The sequence below is a fragment of the Erinaceus europaeus genome, chromosome X (genome assembly GCF_950295315.1).
Source record: "Erinaceus europaeus chromosome X, mEriEur2.1, whole genome shotgun sequence".
Taxonomy (NCBI): domain Eukaryota; kingdom Metazoa; phylum Chordata; class Mammalia; order Eulipotyphla; family Erinaceidae; genus Erinaceus; species Erinaceus europaeus.
Window position 1 is genome coordinate 60,766,554 of NC_080185.1, and position 23,911 is coordinate 60,790,464.

Genomic DNA, 23,911 nt, shown 5'->3' on the forward strand with positions numbered 1-23,911 from the left:
TAATCAAGTCAACATTTTATAAAACAGTGGAATTTTCAATAGTTTTGCAATGTGTATATTCTGTACATACCTGCTTCAATTTTTCATCTGTGAGACAATTCAGTTCAATAATAAACTCACTGTCTGTAGGGGATATTTGAGCAGAAGGATCAATTATTTTAATAATATCTAGTTGCTCCCGAAGACCCATCTCAGTACTGACTTTACGACTCAGATATTCAATATATTCCACCTAAATGACAAAAATTATAATAAGGTCAATATCAAACCTTTAAGTATGCCATTATAATGTGTTTTAATATCACTCATGATTATACTTCTAAAACAATTTAATCTGAATCTCAGATTTCTTAAGCAATTCATATTTATGCAGTAGTATTAAACAGGCAATGCCTTGATCTTCATAGATTCTTTACATACATACTTTTAATTAAGATTACTATATCTCTTACCTGCTCATCATTCGTCATTGCACTCCAGGGAAGTTCATCTAAATTCCGATGCTTGTTTTTCTTTTTAGGAAGTAGGCAAGGTGAACTTGGGATACTGGGTATGATGTCAGAAAGTACATCACTCCCACTGGCAATGTCACTGCCTGGTAACTTCGTAAAAATAAAAAGAAGCAGTAGAGAAAGTAAACACTTTGTTATACATTTAACATTTCATAATATATTCCATATTGAGTATGATATAGAACCACAGAATACTAAGTTATACTTATGGTTATATACTATTAAGTTCTATGTTGAGAATGAAATTTAATCATAGCAATTTTCATTGCTTATCATATTATAAAAATCTATTTATTTAAAATTCCTGTATTCTGTCCAGCAGAGAAACAATTACAGAGATCAGACCTTCCATTTTCTGCACTCTATAATTTTGGTCCATACTCCCAGAAGGGTAAATGTTAGAGGAAGATGATCAGAGGGCTCTGAACTCCAATTCCATCAAGACCCAGAGAGAGAAGAGGAGGAAAAAAATAATAAAGGGAAGGGGAGGGGTAAGGAAGGAAGGGAAAGGAAAAGAGTGGTGTGGAGGGGAGAGGGGGGTAGACACTTAGAAGTAGGTGTGAACTAGAAAGGAAGAGAAGGCAAGACCATAGAAAAAATGGGTAAATATATAATATAGATAGCTGGTTGTAGAAATAATAGTCAACCTATTATCTGTGATTTTGGGAGAACTAATGCTGTTTCCAATGGTAGGAACGCAGACACAGAACTCTGGTGGTGGGAAAGGTACAGTATTATACCCCTGTTATCTTATAATATTGTTTTAAAAAAAGGACAGAAATTACAGTCTATATTAAAACAGATTTGATATGTCAAAAACACAGAATCTGAAGATAGTAATTCTGATCCACTCCTACCACAGCCAGAACACCAACAGCATCACACATTTTATATGTAGTCACCCTGTTAATGGAAATATAGTTTCAAAAAACTTAAAATCATACTTGCTAAAATACTTACTTAAGAGACAATCATCACTAAGGCTTTTAATTTATACTGCATATGTAAGTTAGGGCCTATATAGCGCAGTGAATAAGGAACACTGATCTCCATCTTAGGGGACCAGCCACTACCTATCTCTTTGTCAGAAACTTTGATAGATATACTGCCAATGTAAACACAAAGAAATCATGGTTCTTGTTACTGATCTTCTATTAAACACTTCCAGGTGATTAAAATATCATTAATATGAATCAAAATATTTAATGGCTAGAAGTATCAGAAGAGAGAAACTGGAAAACAATAGTAAGAGACAATGTGTAGACAATGAAAGCAAGTCACACAAAAAATCAAATATGTTTAAAGTGAGATGGACAGCAAAATATGTGCTATAATTTTATACTGCTTATCAAAAGCCAGCTAGAATGAATTTCATTTTTTGAAAAATGTATTATTTAATAAAGGAGGGAGAGAGGTGGTGGGGGAGAGGAAGAGAGAGAGAGGGGAAAGGGGGAGGGAGAGGGGGGAGGGAGAGGGGGAGGAGGGGAGGGAGAGGTTGAGAACCAGAGGATTGTTCTGCCATGTGGTTCTCGAGATCAAACTCAAGATCTAATAATGCAAATACTGAGCTCTAACACTGAATTACTTCCACATATGCAGAGTTTAATTTTAAGAACTTTATTGAGGTCTGATTAGAAATAACTGCACTCCTCTAATATATACCATTTGATGAGTTTGTTGGATTATGGAGATTGTTCATCTGGTATGGCACACACCTTGCAGTGTGTGTAACCCAAATTAAGGTCCCAGCACACCAAATGGGAATGTGAAGACTTTGAGGGAAGCCTAACTACAGTGGTGTCTCTCCCTCTCTGTTTCTCTTTCTCTCCCTCTCTATTTCTCTCTCCATCTCACTCACTCACTGTCTGAAAAAGTTGGCTCAGAACAGCAAAACTCCAGTTTCTCTTCAGATTGTATAAATCTGTCACCATTTCAAGCAGATGCAGGGGATTAAAAAGAGTATAAGCCACAGTCTATATACAAGAACTTTATACTTGGGGAGATAATACAATAATAGAAAAATACAATTAAATCACACAGCACATGAGATAACAGGTAATCAATGGCACTCTCTAGCAGTGAGTAGAGGATGCAGCGTTAAATAATAGAAGGCAGACAGAAGGTAGGCACTGGGGAGTCAAATACATAGAAAAGATGGGTAAAGGGGCCAAGTGGTGGCACATCAAGTAGAACACACATGTTACCATGTATGAAAGAGATGGGCTGAAGGCCCTGTTCTCTATTTGTGTTGTGTTGTGTGTGTGGGGGGGGACTTCACAAGATATGGCTCAGTGCTATAGGTCCCCCTCCCTCCCCGCTTCCTACCTCACCCTCTCTTCCTATTTCTGTCTCTATAAGAAAAACAAAAGGAAAAAATGGTGACTAGGAGTAATGAAGTCATCATGCAAGCACTAAACCCCAGTGATAACAAAAGATGAAGGAAGCCATACAAATTTTTACGTTGATTATCACTGATGAATCCAGTCCATAGTGATTTCTAACAATTTGTATGACTTTCTTTTAAAATCTCATTAACACTGAATTGTTCACCCTTGGCCCTAATGTTAACCATTGCCACAAAAAGGATGACTGCTGACTTCACTCATGAAGACCATCTCTTCAACCTTTAATGTCAAAAGGGAATGTTTTGCATATCTTCCTTTAAAAAAACTTCTAATTAGTACATTTAAGATCTCCCTGAGATTGTGAGAAAAAATAGAATACTCCTTAACATGAGATAAAAGACCTCCCTTGCTTCAATCTTCTTTGAAAAATTAGATAAGCAACTCTCAAGATATCTATATTCCTAAGATTTAATTAAACTAGAAAAAGTAAATCTCCAGTGGCTATTTGCTACTAAGCAAATATCAAACTATATGTTAAGCATTTAAATGTGTAGCTTTAATTTTGATGTGTTTGTTTGGCGGTAGGGAAAAAAAGCCCATTAATGGCTATTTGGCTATTCTTTCAGGAAGAAGAAAAAAATATTTGAGAGTTCAAATACTAGCTCCATTTCTCAGTTGCTCAGTAATTTTGTGGAGGTTATTTTGCTTTTCTGAGCCTCGGGATTTTCAGTAAGCTAGTTTATGCCATCCATCTTGAAAGATAAAATTAAAAAAACGTATTTTTCTTTTTCCCTTTTATCGCCATGGCTTTTGATCCTTAGAAAGGTAATGTATCTCTCAGAGGATACCACACACTGCTAAGGTGGCTGGGTTAAGTTTCACAAGTAGTCTCTCAGAGTGACATTCAGAATGGGGAGACATTCAGAAAGAAGAATAATTTAATAAAACCATAGGCAGGGGAAGGAGGGAGGGAGGGAGAGAGAGAGAGAGAGAGACAGACAGACAGACAGACAGAAAGAAAGACTGACTGACTGACTGACTGACTGACTGACTGACTGACTGACTAACTAAGGAGAGTAATATACTTTAAAGGTAAAATAAGTATAAGGGACTTGACAGCTAAACAAATGAACCAGAAAGCTGATACATGAAATATGTAAGTAAGTCAATACCATTTTCTTAGAAGTAATTTGATGAAACTGATGTTGAGGAAAGATGAGTTAACAAAATAAAGAATTATGGGTACAAAACAGAAAGAGGAAAGATTTGACAGAAAACTCTTGTAATCTAGACCTCAATGAAGACTGAAATTTTTAAATGAAAAATAACTTATGAGAAAATTAGCTAACTTGAGTAGATAATAGTGAGATGACCACATGTTGAGAGCAGAACAAAACTGGTGACATTTCACTATCATGCAAACATATGGAGAGCACTTAAAAACCTCGATTTTTATAAGAGATCTGAGGCAATGTTACAGATTCTCTCGTTCAATACCCTAATTTTACAAATAAGGGAACACTGAGTCCTGGGATGGTCCAACAGTGACTATCCAAAGTAGGGCACATGTCCAGTGCTCTCAACTATGCCAAGTTGTCTTGCATCACAAATAGTTTGGAATGGAAGATAAAATGCAATTTAGGATATGAAGATCTTGTAGTAATAATGAGAAAAGCATGTCCTTTGAAATGGCAATATTCCTTTTTTACTAAACTGTGAAATGCCACAAAGCAGAGTATTTTTCCCTTGGAAATGCTATTACTGGAAATTGCATTGCTGATAAAGGACTCAGCATTAGATAACAGACAGGTCAGCATTAAATAATAAGGTCAACCAAGTGAAAATGTCAAGTAGACACTAATGGAGATACGAGATTCAAGCAGATGTACAGCAAAATTAATTGCATGAGTTCCTGTGTATTTATTAGACCAGCAATTTTCCATTTTATAACTGATAATGTATATTTTCACAATAAAAATGCTTAATAGTTCTCATCCTGTATTTTTTTCCCTGGGCAACAACATTTGATAGACTTATAATCAGTAACTGTGACAAGTAGGGAGAATTATATCAAACTTCTGCCATATTTTCTGCAGCATATGCAGAATTTTATGAGTAAGCTCATTTCTGTAACAACTGATGTGTAATTTCAGATTGCACCTCTAGGTTCAAATGTGACAGCTGAATTACTCTCTGGATTTTCTGTGCTTTCTTGCTCAACAGTAAAAAATGTCTCAAGCTCTAAAACTAGTCAAATACATCTTTACAAATAGAAGGACTATAGACAAAGAAAATTATCAGCAAAGCAAAATGCTTTAATATTATGCAAAATAATAAAATACTAATTCACCCTAAGGCTAAAATCCTACCTTTTCAAGTAGTATTTCTCTTCCCAGTATTTATTTTATATTTATATTGGTGGTAACCAAAATATATGCTTAGAAGAAAGATTTAAACAGATACATTTTTTAGTCATAACAGAAGTAAAATTGTAAACTGTAGTAAATTATGTTTGGTCCACACAGTTCTATATATAATCTGTAAATTATCTCCTTAGATAATTTACTGTTCATCACTATGATGTGCCACAAAGACAATAGAGGATTTCAAACCTCTCATCACATTTAAATAGCAAATATCCATGGTAACAGAGTACCTATACTTCGGTATCTTAACCTGAAAAACACATTACTAAGACCAGCCTGATTTTGTTCCAGTACTCAGTTATGTAGATTAATATGAGTGGTTAGGGAAAGTGATCTATTCATAACTACTCAGGAAATGAGAGAAGACAATCAGTAATTACAATTTTAAATACCTGTCACCTTCCAACATGAGTGATAAAAATTCTAAACAAACCACAAAAAATAAACAGAAAAAAAACACTTCTCAGAATTAATCAGGACCTCTCCTGATGACAATTTATTTTAAAAATATCTTACAGTGTTTTAAATACAAACTTCACTTTTAAAGATAACCACACTGAGGCCAGGTGGTGGTGCATCTGATTAAGTAGACACATTACAGTGCACAAGGACCCAGGTTCAAGCCCCTGGTCCCTACTTGCAGGAGAAAAGCTTCACAAGTGGTGAAGGCTACAGGTGTTTCTCCCTTTCTCTTTCTATCTTCTCACCTCTCAATTTGTCTCTATCCAATAAATAAATAAAATATAACTTAAAAAGACACCCACACCCAGGTGCTCACTGCTATAATAAAAAAAAAAAAAGAAAAAAAATACTAGCTTACGCAGTAGAGCACATTCTACCATCATGATGACATGGGACAGGTTTGAGCCTCCTGTCAACACATAAGAACACCATGCAAAGGAGAATGGTGCTCCCACAAACAGTGGAATGACGCTTCCTCTATGTCTCTCAACCCCTATCTGGGAGAGACAGAGAGAGAGAGAGAGATAAAAAAAAGAGTCCACCAAGAGTGGCAGAACTGCACAAACATGAAGCCCCAGCAATGCAATAAAGACATAATTAAGAGACTCTGGTGGCAGCTCAGCAGGTTAAGCGCACGTGGCGCACAGCGCAAGGTCCTGCATAAGGATCTTGGTTAGAGCCCTGGCTCCCCACCTGCAGGGGAGTCCCTTCACAGGCAGTGAAGCAGGTCTGCAGGTGTCTATCTTTCTCTCCCCCCATCTGTCTTCCCCATCTCTCTCCATTTCTCTCTGTCCTATCCAACAATGACAACAATAATAACTACAACAATAAAACAACAAGGGCAACAAAAGGGAAAATAAATAAATATTTCAAAAAAATTAAAAACATAATTAAATGTAATCTAAAAACAAATAAGCCTTTAGGAAATGAAACAGATATAAACACAGCAATGGTTTATCAAGTTCTGGAATATTTAGTACCAGGAATATAATGTAATCACTTAAAAGTCATTATGGGGCCTGAGAGGTGGCTCAGTAGGTAGAGCATATGCCTTGAGCTCATTCCTGACACCACATGGGTGCAAAGTGGATAGCACCAAGGGAATTTCATGGATGGTGCAGTAGTGTTTTTGTGTCACTCCCAGCCCTCACCACTCTCTGAGGTGTCTGCAATAGCATGCATGCATGAGCATTACCTGGCCCAATAGAAAAAAAGTCACGATGAAGATCATGAACAACAACAACAAAAATGCATACACACACACACACACACACACGGGGGGGGGGAGAATCTTACAATATTTTATCAAGAAGAAAAGGGAACATTCCATATCTCATTCTATAATACCAAAACTATACAAAGACATGATAACAAAACATGTTTTATGACTACAGAAGCAAAAGAGTACTCATCAAATACTAGCAAACCAAATTCAGTAGCATATTATCATTCAGATATATGACATGACTATTTACAATTTATTCCAAAACTGCAAAGGTAGTTCAATATAGAAAAACCAAATTACTGTAGTATATCACACATCAAGAGAATAAAAGAAACCACATCAACAGAAGAACTCTACCACAAAATAATACATTTTCATATAAAAATAAACATTAGGAATAGAAGGGGGGTTCCTTAAAACATTAACCCCCCCATAAAAATCATTTTAAAAAGAAGGGGAATTTCTCACTGTGCTACAGGGTATTTGTGAAAAACCTGTTACTAACATTATATTCTATGGGAAAAAGCTGAAAGCTTCTCTGCTAAAATCTCAAAAAGATAAAATGATATGCCACCTTGATTTAACAAATAACTGGAGGTATATCTAGGGCAATTAAGCTAATAATAATAATAATAATAATGCTATCTAGCATGGAAAGGCAGAAGAAAAACTAGTCACAGATAACATATTTTAACTATAGAAAATCCTAAATCACACAGAAAAAATAAACTACAATGTTAAAGCTATCAAATGAGTTCAGCAAAGTCATATGACAGAAAATTTATATGTAAAAATCAGATATATTTCTAGCTGCTAACAATGAACAAACAAAATGAAATCAAGAAAGCAATTCAATTTATAGTAACAAAACAAGAAAATATTTAGAAATGCACTGATCCAAGGAAATATAAGACTTGGGCATTAAAAATGTTAAATCATCTTTTACGTATGATGAGATAGTGTATGATTCATTCTTTTCCATGTAGAGAATCCAGTTGTTCAAGCATTGTCTGTTAAAAAATATTCTTTTCTCATTGAGTGGTCTTACACCTTTGTTGAAAATGAAAGCTGAGAAATAAAAACAGAAGGGAAAACCAAAGCAGAACTTGGCCTGGAGTTGGTGTATTGCACCCAAGTAAGACTGGGTTGGGGGTGGTGGTCATGTCCTGGAACATGATGGCAAAGAAGGGGTTAGATTGTTATGTGGAAAACTGAGAAATTTTACCATGTACAAACTACTGTATTTTACTGTTGACTGTTAACCATTAATTCCCCAATAAAGAAGAAAAGAGAAAATCGGAAGATAAATGGATGTGACTACTCAGACATGAGAAGGAATAAAAATAAAGCTGAGATTTGAAACAAAAAAATTGAATTGGTCATGGATGTATAGATTTAGCTTTGAACTTTTAATTCCATTATATTGATATGTATGTATATCTTTTCTTAGTAGCATACCGTGTTAATTATTCTAGCTTTTGTAAAAAATATATTTATTTATTTATTTGATACAGACAATCAGAAATCGAGAGGGAAGAAGGTAATAGAGAGGGACAGAGAAACACCTGCAGTCCTGCTTCACCACTCGCAAAATTTTCCCTCTGCAGGTGGGGACCGGGGGCTTGAACCCAGATCCTTGCACACTGTAACATGTGCACAGGCCCTATTCTAGCTTTTTAATAAGATCTGAAATCAGAGTTTGTGTTCTCCTACTCTGTTCTCTGTTGTGATTCTTTTGACTATTTTGGGTCCATTTTTCGCATTTATATTAATGTTTGGCTTTCTATTTCTGCTAACAGTGCACTACGAATCCACCACTCCCTACAGCCATTATTTTTCCTTTTATTTTTTTTGTTCGATAGGACAGAGAGAAATTGAGAGAGAAGGAGAGATAGAGAGAGGGAGAAAAGAGAGACACCTGCAGATCTGTTTCACCATTCATGAAGCAGATCCCCTTCCGGTGAGGAGTGGGTGCTCCAACCCGGGTCCCCTTGTGCTGGATAATATGTGTGCTTAACCAGTTACACTATCGCTTGCCTCCCCTGCCCCATATGTATGTTCTTAATGATGTGCCAACATACCTATATATGTACAAGTTCTTAACAACGGCAAACACAGTAGAATGGAATTTGAAGGAAGAATAAATCTGCTTGGATTCACATACAGAAAGGTACTGATAATACTAATAATAGGAGTATTATGTAAGTTAGTACATTACATGAATTCTATGAATATCTGTTCTAACAGAAGCCTAAGAAATATTATCAAAAGTAAATTATCGTATTACATCTAATTCTGAATGTTGTCACAAAACTTCCAGGATTGGATAAACACTGGAGAAATGTACTTTGAGGTAAATATCAAAATATCAAACTAGAAATTCATATTTCTAATTATGTAGGAATCATGGCAATAGAAATCAACTTACCTGCCATTCAAACTCGCTGTCTGACCAATCCCAGTATGTGCTAATAGAAGAAGACACATCACTGCAGACACTCCCCTCAGGAAATAAATCAAAAGAAGTGAAGTCTTGATCATCTAACAGGGAATAGCAATCATCTTGATCTCCAACAGAAACTGAGGAAAACAACTCCTCACTACATTCTGAGCTAGCAACACTTGTTCCACATGAAGTTAAGTTCCACCTTGAAAAGCAACACAAAAGAAAACATAGTAGGAACTGCAGAATCCACACAATTTAAGAATATTAACATGAGTGTATTTTTAGGTATGATAATGATAGTGTGATTATATTCAAAAGAGCCCTTCTTTTTAAAAGAGATAGACTAAAACACTTATGAATGAATTATGTCTTTTATTTGTACCAAAATAAGGTATTGAAGAATGAGTAGAGCTATAGATAAAGGACAATACCATATGTGGACACTTCTCAAAGCTGGGCAGTGGGTATATTCTTTTTACATTGGCATGTATGTCTAAATTTGTATAATAAAACATTTAAGCAGCCTGGGAGGTGATGTACTGGATAAAATGTCAGATTCTCAAGCATGAGACTCTGAGTTCGAACCCGAGCATGGCATGTGCCAGAATGATAGTCTAGTTCTCTCACTAGCTCTCCCCCTCACTCATAAATAAAATCTCTAAAAAAATAAAAGAAAAGAAAATGTATTTAAATTAGGAATAAAGTAAAACCCCTATCCATAAATCAAACATACACTAATTCTAAGTAAGCTCTGTGATCAGAATTTAAATTTTGCTGTTAATTTATCTATTGTTTGATCTTAAATAAAACATATGTTCTCCAAACCTTTAAAATATGATTACTAAGAAGTTTACATGAAAACATTTAGCAAGCACTTAACACACATAAAAAAAAACCATGAATACTTTTACTATGATTAAAGGTAGCCACTGCTGATAAAAGGAAAGCACTAACAAAGTACACAGGTAACACCTCAAAAGTACTTCTTACAGTTAAACAACTTCTGTATGAATGTTTTATATAATTACTACAATGATGATGTAATAAGTAGTGATGAACAAGATTAAAATAGTCAATAATTCTACTATTGGGCAATATACAATCCATAACAGTTTGATACTCATGTCTACATCCAATATATCTTACAGATTAAGGATTCTTTTTTTTTTTTTTTTAATATTTTATTTTATTTATTTATTCCCTTTTGTTGCCCTTGTTGTTTTATTGTTGTAGTTATTATTGTTGTTGTTGTCATTGTTGGATAGGACAGAGAGAAATGGAGAGAGGAGGGAAAGACAGAGAGGAGGAGAGAAAGATAGACACCTGCAGACCTGCTTCACCGCCTGTGAAGCGACTCCCCTGCAGGTGGGGAGCCGGGGTTCGAACCGGGATCCTTATGCCAGTCCTTGTGCTTTGCGCCGCTTGCGCTTAACCCGCTGCGCTACAGCCCGACTCCCCCAGATTAAGGATTCTATGTGCATGTACTTTGATAGCCAAGTATATCACCTGAAAACATCTTAATCTATACAAAATTCCATTGATTAATTGTATATAGCCTATTTAACCTTATTCCTTCAGTAATACTTATGCTGTTTCAATCTTTTTGTTTTGTTTTGTGTTAGAAATAATGCACTGATGAATCTTTTTATTTCCAAATATATATTCTCTCAGCACAGATAATTTGAATGGAAAGTACTAAGTCAAAGAAAATGAGCACTTCTAAGGGTCACAGTATATTTAGTCAAATGCCTTTATGAAAGACTGTACCAATTTAAATATTCAGTGTATATAAAAGTGCTCATTTCACCACAAACTTAATTTATAATTTCCATTAAAAAATAAATAAGGGGCAGTATGGCACACCTGATAGAATGAACATTACCAAGCACCAAGACCAGAGATGAAGTCACTGGTCCCCACCCATAGGTGGGAAGTTTCTTCTTTTTAATTTTTAAAATAATTTTTATCATTTATTGACTTATTTTCCCTTTTGTTGCCCTTGTTGTTCCATTGTTGTAGTTATTATCATTGTTGTTATTGATGTCATTGTTAGGACAGAGAGAAATGGAGAGAGGAGGGGAAAACAGAGGGAGAGAGAAAGACAGACACCTACCGACCTGCTTCACCGCTTATGAACCAACTCCCCTGCAGGTGGGGAGCCGGGGGCTTGACCCAGATCCTTACTCTGGTCCTTGTGCTTGGTGCCACGTGCCTTTGACCCACTGCACTACTGCCCGACTCCCGGGAAGTTTCTTAAGTGGTGCAGCAGTGCTTCAGGTGTCTCTTTTTCTCTCTCCCTATTTCTCTCTGTATCTAGAAGAAAAACGGCTACTACAATGGATTCATAAAGTAAGCAGCAAGTTGCCAGAATAATTTGGGTGGCAAAAAAAAGTAAGTAAATATTTTATTTGATAGGAGAAAACCATTTTATATCAATTTTAAATATTTATTTATTTATTCCCTTTTGTTGCCCTAGTTGTTTTTCATTTTTTTAACTTATTTTCTTGCCACCAGGGTTATCACTGGGGCTCAATGCCTGAACAGCGAGCCTACCACTCCCAGTAGCCATTTTATTGTTCCTTACTTTTTTCTCCTAGAGAATGAAATTGAGAGTGAAAGAAAGGAGAAGGAAAGAGAAACCTGCAGCACTGCTTCACTATTCATGAAACATCCCACTCACTTGCAGATGAAGACTGGGGTATCGAACCCAGGTTTTTGTGCATGCTAATGTGTGCACTATGTCTCATATGTTACTGCCAAACCCCTCTATTTTTAATTCTTTGATTTCTGGCAAAATCAAAATTTTAAATATGTATTAGCTGTTCTGCTACAGAACATAGAATGTTTTAAGGTTTTCTTGTTTATGTTGTATGAGCCCCTTACTCATTAAAGATATTCACACATTCTAGAACTTGTTGTAGGGTTATACACTTTTTCCCCATTTTCTGGTCTTGAAACCTATGAAGCAATTTTCTTCTGTAAATTTCCACTTGCTTTACAGTAATCATTCCTTTGGCACTAGCTAAGGGGATTAATCCCTAAAACAACGATTTAGTACTTCCAACACTAACAAGGGTCTGAAATAATGACTTCCTGAAGAAAAGCCTGGTTATTTATCTATCATCAGGTTGTATCTCACCCTTCATTAAACCCTTTTTCTCTTTATCTCATTTTCAACTTCCCCCTTTGCTTATTTTTAGCTTGTTTTTCATCCTTCATTAAATTCAGTTTTTTCCCTCTGAATAACATATTCCATTTTCAACTTCCCCCTACTAACAGGTCATATTCTTTTTTAAATTCAGTTTCTCCTTGAATCACTTATTTCATTCCCCCCTCCCTATTTTGTATAGCTAAATTTAATTCCAAAGCTCACAAGTTTGGGGCCCTGATTCTCTCCCATGTGTACAAATGGTATACAGATAGCTTCTATTTCATTTTATTCCTTACCAAGAAATATTTCGACCATCTGATAATTTTATGACATCTTTCCCTGTTGTTTTCAGATGAAAAGGAAACACTGAAATACACATAGAGACAACACTCTCTAAACCACCACAGTTCAGTTCATATGAAAGCAGATGTATAAAAACTTACAATTACGCAAACAGCTAACATCATTCTATGAATTCTAGGATAGCCTGTAATACTACCAAATTTCAATGCATGCTCTGTTGGTAGGCAATAGTGCCTCATTTAAAAAACAAACAAACAAAAAACATGGGCCAGGTAGTAGCTCACCCAGTTAAGTGCACACACATTACCATGTGAAAGTACCTAGGTTCAAGCCATTCCGGAACCTGCCCTCACCTGCAGAGGGGAAGCTTCATAAGCAGTGGGGCAGTGATGCTATCTTGCTCTCACTATCTCTCTCTGTATCTTACTGCCTACCAAAAAGAAAGAAAGAAAAGAAAAAGAAAATGGCTGCTGAGAACAGTAGAACCAGGCAGGCTTCGCGTCCCAGTGACAACCCTGACTTATATTCAGCAAGCCTACTACAATTAACCAAACTTCCCTCACCTTGTAATAACACAATATAAAATCTGAAAATGTCAACCACAAGTTCTGTACTAGAGACAGAAAATAATATTTATGTGTGCTAAGCAAACTATTTTTCCTTATATCTTCACATTGCATGCTATGTTTCTAAATTTTATTCAATAATTAATTCATTTAACAACTATTTAGGTAGTATCTTCTATGTGCCAAGCCCTGGGTTACATGATAGAAAAAGATGTCATCAGAAGCATAGAGAAATGTATTTCTGGGGAGACAGCATAATGGTTATGCAAAAGACTTATGCCTGAGGCTTTGAGAAATGTATTTCCCATCAATAATAATAACTCTTTTTGAAAATATTCTATATTTTAAATGTAGTGATTGGATCACTGACAAGCAAATTATCAGTATGTTACTCTATTTTTAACATCTATAGGCCTGAAGCTTTTGGAGTGTGTGCATGCGTGTTTGCATGTGCGTGTGACTGTGGGCACGCGGGCACTCCCCTCCAGAGTTATTTCTGTGGCTCCATAACTACAACATCAATCCACTGCTCCTCATAGACATGTTTTTCCATAGAACAGAGAAAAATTGAGAGGGGAGAGGAGAGGAGATAGAGCAGGAGAGAGAAAGACAGACACCTACAGACATCGCTTGTGAAGTGTCCCCCTTGCAGGTGGGGAGCCTGGAGCTCGAACCTGGATCCTTGCATAGATCCTTACACTTTGTACTATGTGCATTTAACCAGGTGTGCCACCACCTGGCCCCTGTTTGTTTTTACGAGGGGACTGCTCAACTCTAGCTTATGATTCTGAGGATTGAACCTAGGAACCTGGGAGCTTCAGCAAGAAGGTTGTTTGCATAATCACTGTATAATTACCCTCTCCACCTCCTTCAACCCTCTCCCCCACTGTTTTTTAAATTGATAGAGGCAAGGAAACTGGTCTAAAACTTGAAACAACACTTGCAAAACAGAAAAACCATACTTTTTATTATAAACTATCTTAAAATTCTATTCTTTAATTCAGAGACATAATTTTATTATAATTTTAATATAATACAAGTAAAACAAAGCATTCATCCACTATTAGTGGGAATGTTCTTAAATGAACATAATTTCCTAAAAAGCAATTTGGGAATATATATATATATATTCAGTCATCTGTGTCCTTGAGCTATTAGGTTGCTTCCATATCTGTGCTATTGTGCAGCTTAACGAACAATTAATCTGCTTCCTTTCATTTGGATATCAATGCCTAGGAAAGGTACATAAGGATCATAAGGTGATTATACTAAGTGAAATAAGTTCAGAGATAAAGGACAACTACCAGATGGTTTTACTTATATGTGGAACAGAGATTACTAAAACAGGCTTGCAAAACAGGTCTTTTCTCTTGTACTTTGCAAGAACTATGATGGCTACGCAAAAGGGAGCACAGAACTTTAGTGGAGGGTCTCATGACCTGCACTTGACATGGATGAGTATGAAATTATACCTGTGAAATTTTCTAATTTTATGAAACCCTTTGAAATTTCTAATAAAAAAGGAGGAAGAAAAAAAAGTGTTTAGAGAAATCCCAATGAGGGGCCAGGTGGTGATGTACCTGGTTTAAGTGTACATGTTACAATGTGCAAGGGTCTGAGTTTGTTGACGACACCACCACCACCACCACCACCACCACCACCACCACAACCACCACAACCACCACCACCACCACCACCACCACCACCACCACCACCACCACCACCCCCGTCCCCACCTGCAGGGGGAAAGCTTTGTGAGTGGTGAAGAGTGTTGCAGGTGTCTCTGTCTCTCTCCCTATCGCCCCAGTCCTCCTCAATTTGACTGTCCATAACCAATAAAGATAAAAATTTTATAAAAAGAAAAATCCCAATGAAATGGAGTTTAACTCAATAGTGAGGTCTACTGCCTACATTTTAATTTTAAAAAGGAAAACAAAGAACATTTATCTGCAAGACTTTTCAGCAATTTACAGAGGTTGGGTTTTTTGTGGTATTTTGGTAAAACTAAGAAAAGAATGAATTCACCTTGTTCACCTCATCTTGAATGCGGATGATTTTTTTTTTTTTTGCACAAAACATTTTTTGCAGTGCTTCCTCACTGAAGTGGATCTCTCTTAGGCTCTGAATCCAGCCAATGAACACGAGAATAGTCCTATTGCCAAGCTGGGGCTGCTGAAGGCCATACTAAAACCATACCATGCCTTCACTCTCAAGGGATAATCACTTACATTCATCATTGACACCCTACCAAAATCCCTGTACAGTCAACCTGACCACTGCTACTTCTTTGGACTCCAACTGGCCATCAAGTTCTCAAGTCAATAACCCTACTCTGTTCACTCAAACAAGTTCCTAACTCTCTTCACAGTGATCTCAACTGCCTTTGGCTCATTATCCACCCTTCCTAATTTCTCCAAGTCAGTCCTAAAGCTAAGTATTCCACTTGAGCTCACAAGTTCATCACACCTATCTCCTTTCATTCTACCTGCTCTAGTGCATTCAACTTCTCCCTTTCCTAAGGGCTGCTTCCAAGGATCAAATATTTCTATTCCTGGAAAAGAAAAACTAAAACAAGAAAGAAGAAATAACTTTACCTTTTTTTTTCCAAGATTATTACATATCTCTTTCTTTTCTTTTTAAAAAAAGATTTTATTTATTTATTAATGAGAAAGATAGGAGGAGAAAGAACCAGACATCACTCTGGCACATGTGCTGCTGTGGATTGAACTCAGGACCTAATGCCCGGGAGTCCAAAGCCCCATCACTGCGCCACCTCCTGGATCACTTACATATCTTTTTCTCCCTGACAAATTTATTTGAAAGGTTTCTTTTACTCTCTAAACCTTTGTAATATATTTTAACACTTCTATTACACTACTTGAATTTTTGTTTTTAGTACTCAAATATTCCTATTTCTAGCCAGGACAGTTCTCAAAAGCCTGATACCCCATTCTCAACCTGCATTAAGTTCCCAAACCAAATTCTTCCTCTCTTCATGGGACATAGTGTTCCCATCTGCAATTCATAGCTCCTTTATACCTGTAATTTTACATCAAGACAGGAAATCTGTGGGTGGTACAAAACCAAAATCTTGAGGATTTCCTGGTTAATGGTGTATGAAAACGAGGCTCTACAATAACATAATCGAGAAACCGGTTTAGACAACAGTTCATTTATCAGGGCAATCGAGTGTACAAAAGTGGGGCACTATCTTCCCACACACACTTCATAACTGTTCAGTGTCAAAGACTGAATACACTCCTTAAAAGTGAACAGAATAAAACATCAAGAAGTTTGTACTGGGAGTCGGGCGAGTTAAGCATAGTTGGCACAAAGCACAAGGACGGGCGTTCGAGCTCCTGGCTCCCCACCTGCAGGTCTGCAGGTGTATTATCTTTCTCTCTGCCTCTCTGTCTTCCCCACCTCTCTCCATTTCTCTCTGTCCTATCTAAAAACGGCATGAATAACTACAACAATAAAACAAGGGCAACAAAGGGAATAAATAAATATTTTTAAAAAAAGAAGTTTGTATTAACATGCTTTATGTCACAATTTAACTATAGAGCCTGACAATATTATCATAATCTTTTCAGCTTCTTAAATGACATACTTTTTTTTGATGATAGTAAAGGCTGCAATGGACGAGGGATAAAAGAAAACCCATAATTATACAAGGGGGAAAAATAAGCTTGTCTCCCAAACTAAAGAAAATGTTTTAAACACTACACATTTTCCATATACATTTCAATTAAAAATAAATAAGTGGGGAGTTGGGCAGTAGTGCAGCGGGTTAAGTGCACGTGGCACAAAGCACAAGGACAGGCATAAGGATCCAGGTTCAAGCCCCGGCTCCCCACCTGCAGGGGAATCACTTCACAGGCGGTGAAGCAGGTCTGCAAGTGTCTATCTTTCTCTCCCTGTCTCCCCTCCTCGCTCCATTTCTCTCTGTCCTATCCAATAACGACATTAACAACAACAACAATAATAACTACAACAATAAAAAACAAGGGCAACAAAAGGAAATAAATATTAAAAATATTTTTAAAAATTAAAAAATAATAAATAAATAAATGTTGGGGTCAGGTGCGGCACAGCCAATTAAGTGTACATGTTACTATGTACACGGACCAGGGTTCAAGCCCCTAGTCCCCACCTCCAGGGGAAAAGCTTCAAGAGCAGTGAAAGAGCACTACAGGTGTGTGTCTCTGATCTCCCCCTTCTCTCTTAATTTTGGTCATCTCTAGACAATAAATAAATATAATAAAAAGCAAAATAAATAAATAAATGCCTGGCTTATTGAGTTATAATTTCTTCTTACAAAATTCAAGATATATCTAACGCAGTTATAATTTCTTCTTACAAAATTCAAGATATATCTAACGCAGTCTAAAAATCCTAAAAATACTGCAGGAGGGCAGGCGGTTGTGCACCTGGTTGGGCATACACATTATCATGTGCACAGACCCAGGTTTGAGCCTCCACTCCCCTCCTGCCAGGGGGTTGGGGGGAGATAATTCATGAGTACTGATACAGGTCTACAGGTGTCTATCTTTATCTCTCTCCAGCTCTCTCTTCCCTCTCAATTTTCTCTCAGTCTTATCAAATAAAAGAGAAAAATAAAATAAAAGGAAAATGGCCACTGGGAGTAGTACACTCCTTATGCCGGCATCAAGCCCCAGCAATTATCCTGGTGGCAGTATATATAAATAACTGTAACATGAAGCATAAATTATTTAGAAACTGGATATGCTTATGGAATTTATTTTCCACTGACCCTAGACCATTAGCATACCAATCCAAATCACAAGGCACTAAGGTAATGCTAATTTACTATCAACATTCAGCCTTAGTTGTTATAAGTAATACAGTGGGACACTTGGCTAATGACAACTGCAAATACGAGAAAATGTGCAGACACAAAACTCTCATCATAAGACCCTTATCAATGTCATTACAGGTTTACCTAATGAGCTGAAAGGAGAACATTTCTATTTTGTATAACTTGGTTGGTTATTTTTTTATATGGGAACACTAAAATATTATCCCATACACAATAATGATAACAGTGTTCCCAGACTCTAAATATAAACTTCCTAGTTATACCAAATAGTAACACTCCACTTTCAGATGGGGGTAGAAGGGCCTACTGTAATGAAACAATCTTTAGTTTTCTGATTAGCTAACAGGGGAGAAACAAATCACAGATAAATCAAATATATACCCATGAATAAACCTCCAATTTTCAAGAAAAGTTTATATTAACTACACTCAAAGCAGGAGATCAGATCAATATTCAACGATTCATATCTGATTTTTAGATCGTTGCTTGAATTGAGGAACGATGTAGGATAGGAAAAAAAAAAAAACGGGACACAAGTCCAAAATACAAGAACTCCCTAAATTTTCCCACATATTTAATTTAGCTATTTGCTTCTCCCTGAAAATAAATGGCTAGGAGCATATTGTGCTCTCATATGCCATCTTGAGGAGAATTAAAAAGACAGAACATTCCAGAAGGAAAAATATTTTAAAAATAAAGTAGTCTGCTATAAGTACTGCTTCCCCTGATCTCTTCTGGAAAGGGTATCAAGCAAGATATATCAGATCCTCTACTGCCACTATAAGTTTGTAAAACAGCTGGGTAGGTTGGAAAGGGTTTCAAAAAAGCAGTTAGTATGCTTGACTTGGAAAAAAACTGGGACTGGACAGGAACCTCTCCCTCTGTCTGTACTACACCTTTCTGGGGGGAAAAATAAAAATAAATAAAAACTTAACTCTAACAAAAGTCTCCATGAAAATGAGTAGAAAAACACAAGGGGAAAATGATGAGGCAGCTAAAGAACTGAACAAGTTGTAAGAAATGCTCTTTTCTGGGCAGGGGTAGATAGCATAATGGTTATGCAAACACACTTTCATGCCTGAGGCTCCCAAGTCCCAGGTCCAATCCCCTGCACCACCATAAACCCCATAAATCAGAGCTGAGTAATGATCTGGTAAAAAAAAAAAGTTCTTTTTTTTTTTTTTGTGCTTGCTTTAGTCTTCCCCTATACCAACACCTATTTTAGCAGCTCTTTAAGCCTCTGTCCCCACTGCCTTAGTGTCATCATTAGAGCAAGCTAATTCTGAAACCACTTAACTTTCCTGTGCAAGCTAACCCACTCCAGTAACGCCAAACTTAAAATATGTGCAAAAATATTTCTTTACATTATTTCCATGTGCAAACAACTGCAAAAACTGACACCCTGTGAATATATGTGCATAATACAGTAATAGAACGGGTTGAAGCTTCTGTAAGGTAGTCTAAGAAATGCTAACAAGTGGGCAGGGGGAGACAACATAATAGCTGTGCAGACTCTCGTGCCTGAGGCTCCAAAGTCCCAGGTTCAAGCCCTCACACCACCATAAGCCAGAGCTGAGCAGTGCTCTAGTGATTCTCTCTTTTCCTCTGCATCTCTCTCAAAAATAAAATATTTTAAAATTTTTTTTAAAAAAGGAAATGCTAACAAGTCATAATACTGGAGTAACTAATTATTCTCCAAATCTCATACTGGCTCCAAAGAAGTAGTCTCAACTTTGTCTAACTGAATTACATGACCTTGAACTCAGTCTTTTGATTCAAGGTCTCTTTTTCCTTTTTTTTTCAGTAAAGATTTGAAAATGTCATATGTAATGAACTAACATATCTATATTTCAGTTCTGCATGACTGACAAACTATGACATCTTGCTTCTAAACTATAAATCTATTGTTGTCAGAATCATCTTTTATCTGTTCTTTGTACCTGGTAGAAGATAACAGACTGATCACAGAGGCACAGGGGCATGCAAAGGACATTAAAATATGGAAGATTCATTCATATTCATATTGTAAGCTTGGACCACATATCAGAATGACATTCATTAAATTCTTTCTAGTATCGTCCATATGTAAACTTCTTGCCTCTTCCCTGATTCTCCACATACCCTGCAAGATGGAGAGAGAGGTGTAAAGGTGTGTGGGGGGTGTGTGTGTGTGTGTTACATACATATGCAAATATATGAAATACCCACCTATATTAAAGATTTGGGCTATGTGAAAAACATCTTCAAATCCCACTCTCAAATTGGTATAATAAATCTGGCAGGAAAGCCAATTTTCCAGAACACTGTAGCTTCCAACAAAACAAGTTAGAAATTTCATTTTCTGAATGAATTTCCATAATAAAGCTTAGCCTAAACTCCGCTCTATCCCTTTCCAAGGAGAGATAAAACCAAGAGCCAATCTCGTGAAGGGCCTTGTAGATTTAAGCTTGAAAGGCTAAGTCAAAGAGTTCATAAAGGTGGGGAGAACTTTCTGGTTTCTTAGAGCTTCACTAGACAAATAAATATGGGAGTGGAGAGTGGAAAAAGAGCTGTGAGACCGGTTAAAAACCAAGAAAAGATCTTAGTTGTAGAAATGCACCTGGCAAAAGATCTAGCGTTGATTTTGAATCAAGCGAAAATACATGCCACATGCTACCGGAAGCGGAAGGGGTTAAACTTTCGCCGGTGGATGTTAAGTAGGAAGCATCTAAAAATCAAAGGTAGGGAGTTTGGGGATTCGCAGGGTACAGGTAGGTGCAGGAAATTGAAAGGGGGATTCGCTATTGTTGGAAGACGAATGGGTATGAAAGAAAGTAAAATGTCAGGGCGGACAAGGGAAGGAGCCCAGGAAAGAGAGCCAGTGGGAGAAGGGTGGGGAGGGATCGAATGGACGGAGCCAGCCTCGGGGTCCACCGGGCCTTCTGCGGCTAGAGGCGGGGTGTGGGCAGCGGATCCCCTGCCCTCAATCGTCGTTCGTACCTGTTGGTGTGGAAGCGGTGGAGTGGGTCGGTGCGATGGCAGGAGGACAACTGGCAGCCGAAGTCGCTGATGTCCAGGCAGCCCGCCTCTTCGCTTGGGCAAGTGCCCACCCCACGAGGGGGTCCCAGCAGCGGGAAGGGTTCCTCGGGGGTTAGAAACTTCTCATAGGAAGTGGTGGCTGGAGCCTCGTCGGACATGGTTGATGATCGCCAGGATCGGGCTCCCTCTCTAGTCCCGGACTGTGCCCGCGCACGCCCCAGCCCCCACTCTAACCTGTCCGTTGTCGCTGCCGCGGCGCAAGGGTGTGCCCGCCGCCGCAGCTCACGGCCACGCTTCCCGCCACGGCCCGCCGCTGCCCGGGGGATTCTGGGCCACGAGGAGGACTTTCTGGAGGCCGCAGCGGCCGGCCAGCCTAACCACCCAGTCAGCGCCTCGGTGGACTCTACCGTCTCCACCGCTGCCGGTCCTGCCAAGTCAGCGCGCCGCCGCCCGGCCCGCCCACTGCGCTTGCCGCTCGAGATTGCAGCAACAGCCTGGCGCCCACGGGAGTGCTAGGGCAAGGAAGCCTCGCCTCATGCCCCCTGCTGGAGCGGAGGAGGAACTGAACCTAAGTCCACCGCTGCCGGGCTGGGCCCACCCCGCCCCGCCCTCCCCGAGTGGAATCTGAGATTCCCGGCTTCCCTAGTGCTCATACACTGCAGGCCACCATCCTCCTCCGCTTTCTCACCTGGGACGGAATAATAAACAGCGAGCCACATCCTTGGGTGGGGCAGGGGGGAAGCTACTTGGTCTAGGTCACTCTGAGGATGGCTGTGAAAAAAATCCAGATCACCTGGTTCCCAGCACACTTGAGCACCCCCCTCTCAATTCATTAACTATAGAACTCCTGTGTGCGGTGTGTGTGTGTGTGTGTGTGTGTGTCTGTGTGTGTGTGTGTCTGTGTGTCTGTGTGTGTGTCTGTGTCCCCATCCAGCACTGTTCATTCAGCTTTAGGCGAAATGGGTCAAGACTAAAAAAACACACCCTGCCTCAACCTTGATCACCTAACCAGCCTGAGATCCACTCCATAGCAACCAGGCTACTGCCACACACTTAGTGCTCTTTTATTTATTTTATTATCTTTATGTATTTATTGGATACAGCCAGTCAGAAATTCACAGGGAAGGGGGAAGTAGGGAAAAACAGAGATACCTGCAGCACTGCTTCACCACACACAAAGCTTTTCCCCTGCAGGTGGGAATCAGGGGCTCAAACCTGGGTCCCTGAGCATTGTGACCTGCGCTCAACCAGGTGCACCACTACCTGTTCCCCTTAGTGCTCTTTTATGTTTTGCTGTCTTACTGGCATTATGCATTCATTCATTTTGTAATGTCTACCTCTTTCCCCCTGGTAATCCTTAAAAGTCCCAGTTGGGGACAGGTGGTGGCACACCTGGTTGAGTGCACAAGTTACAGTGAGGAAAGACCCGGGTTCGAGCCCCCGCTCCCCACCTGCAGGGGGAAAGCTTCACAAGTGGTGAAGCAGGGCTACAGGTGTCTCTCTGTCTCTCTCCCTCTCTGTATCTCCCCCTTCCCTTTCGGTTTCTGGCTGTCTCTACCCAATAAATAAAGATAATTTTTTTTAAAAGTCCCAGTTAAACCATTATCTCCTCTGAACTTTATCTTCCCTGAATCCAAATAAAATTTAGGTGTTTCTGGTAGTACTCCCACAGGAAGTATAGAACAGAGCCAGGAAAATACCTAACTCAGATAGTGTACTGTTTGCTCATGTGCACCAGGTTTGAGCCTGGTCCCCACCAGATATAAGGAAGATTCAATGCAGTGATTTCTTTCACTTCCTCTGTTTCTATCTCTATCAACACACACACACACACACACACACACACACACACACACACACACACACACGTAGTTAGTATAGTGCTAACATGTTCAGCTTTAACTAAATTACTAGGTGCCACATACTGTCACTTCTCTCTTGTCTCCTCTTTGAATTCCATGCAAATGGTTCCACATATTAGGTTTCTAAAACCCTTTTTTAAATATTTGTTGGGCAGCCAGGGAGATAATAAGTGACTAGAGCATTGGACCTAAAACCATCAAGTCCTAAATTCAATCCTGGTCATCCCACATACCAGAGTGGTGCTGTCTTGTAAATAAATTCATAAGTATGTTTTTGAAAAAATAGTATTCATTGGAAATCACAGATTGTAACTTTTTTTAAATTTTTTATTTAAGAAAGGATTAATGAACAAAAACATAAGGTAAGAGGGGTACAACTCCACAGAATTCCCACCACCCAATCTCCATAACCCACCCCCTCCCATGATAGCTTTCCCATTCTCTAGCCCTCTGGGAGCATGGACCCAGGGTCATTGAGGGTTGCAGAAGGTAGAAGGTCTGGCTTCTGTAATTGCTTCCCCACTGAACATGGGCTTTGACTGGTCGGTCCATACTCCCAGTCTGCCTCTCTCCCTAGTAAGGTGTGTCTATGGGGAATCTGAGCTCCAGGACACATTGGTGGGGTCTTCAATCCAGGGAAGCCTGGCCAGCATCCTGGTGGCATCTGGAACCTGGTGATTGAAAAGAGAGTTAACATACGAAGCCAAACAATTTGTTGAGCAATCATGGATCCCAAGCTTGGAATAGTGGAGAGG

General features: G+C 38.5%; 1 protein-coding gene and 1 long non-coding RNA gene across 2 annotated transcripts in view; one reads left to right on the forward strand and one right to left on the reverse strand.

Moving 5' to 3' along the window:
- LOC132535862 (uncharacterized) overlaps positions 1-23,911 on the forward strand; it is a 794,128-nt gene that overhangs the window by 238,735 nt on the left and 531,482 nt on the right. The window lies entirely within an intron of this gene.
- Positions 2-21,765, reverse strand: FAM199X (family with sequence similarity 199, X-linked). Its single transcript, XM_060183211.1, has 4 exons — positions 21,256-21,765; positions 9,399-9,618; positions 453-602; positions 2-232 (listed from the first exon to the last, which is right to left on the reverse strand). The coding sequence occupies exons 1-4, from the start codon at positions 21,450-21,452 to the stop codon at positions 17-19; spliced, it is 783 nt and encodes a 260-aa protein (XP_060039194.1). The 5' UTR covers positions 21,453-21,765; the 3' UTR covers positions 2-16.

What these genes read in the sequence shown, in the direction of transcription:
- FAM199X (XM_060183211.1), bottom strand. Translation starts at nt 21,452, where the DNA reads ATGTCCGACGAGGCTCCAGCCACCACTTCCTATGAGAAGTTTCTAACC. An exon ending in CACCGCTTCCACACCAACAG is followed by an intron (nt 9,619 to 21,255) that starts GTACGAACGACG and finishes TTGCTTTTCAAG; the next exon opens with GTGGAACTTAACTTCATGTG. An exon ending in CAATGACGAATGATGAGCAG is followed by an intron (nt 233 to 452) that starts GTAAGAGATATA and finishes TTTGTCATTTAG; the next exon opens with GTGGAATATATTGAATATCT.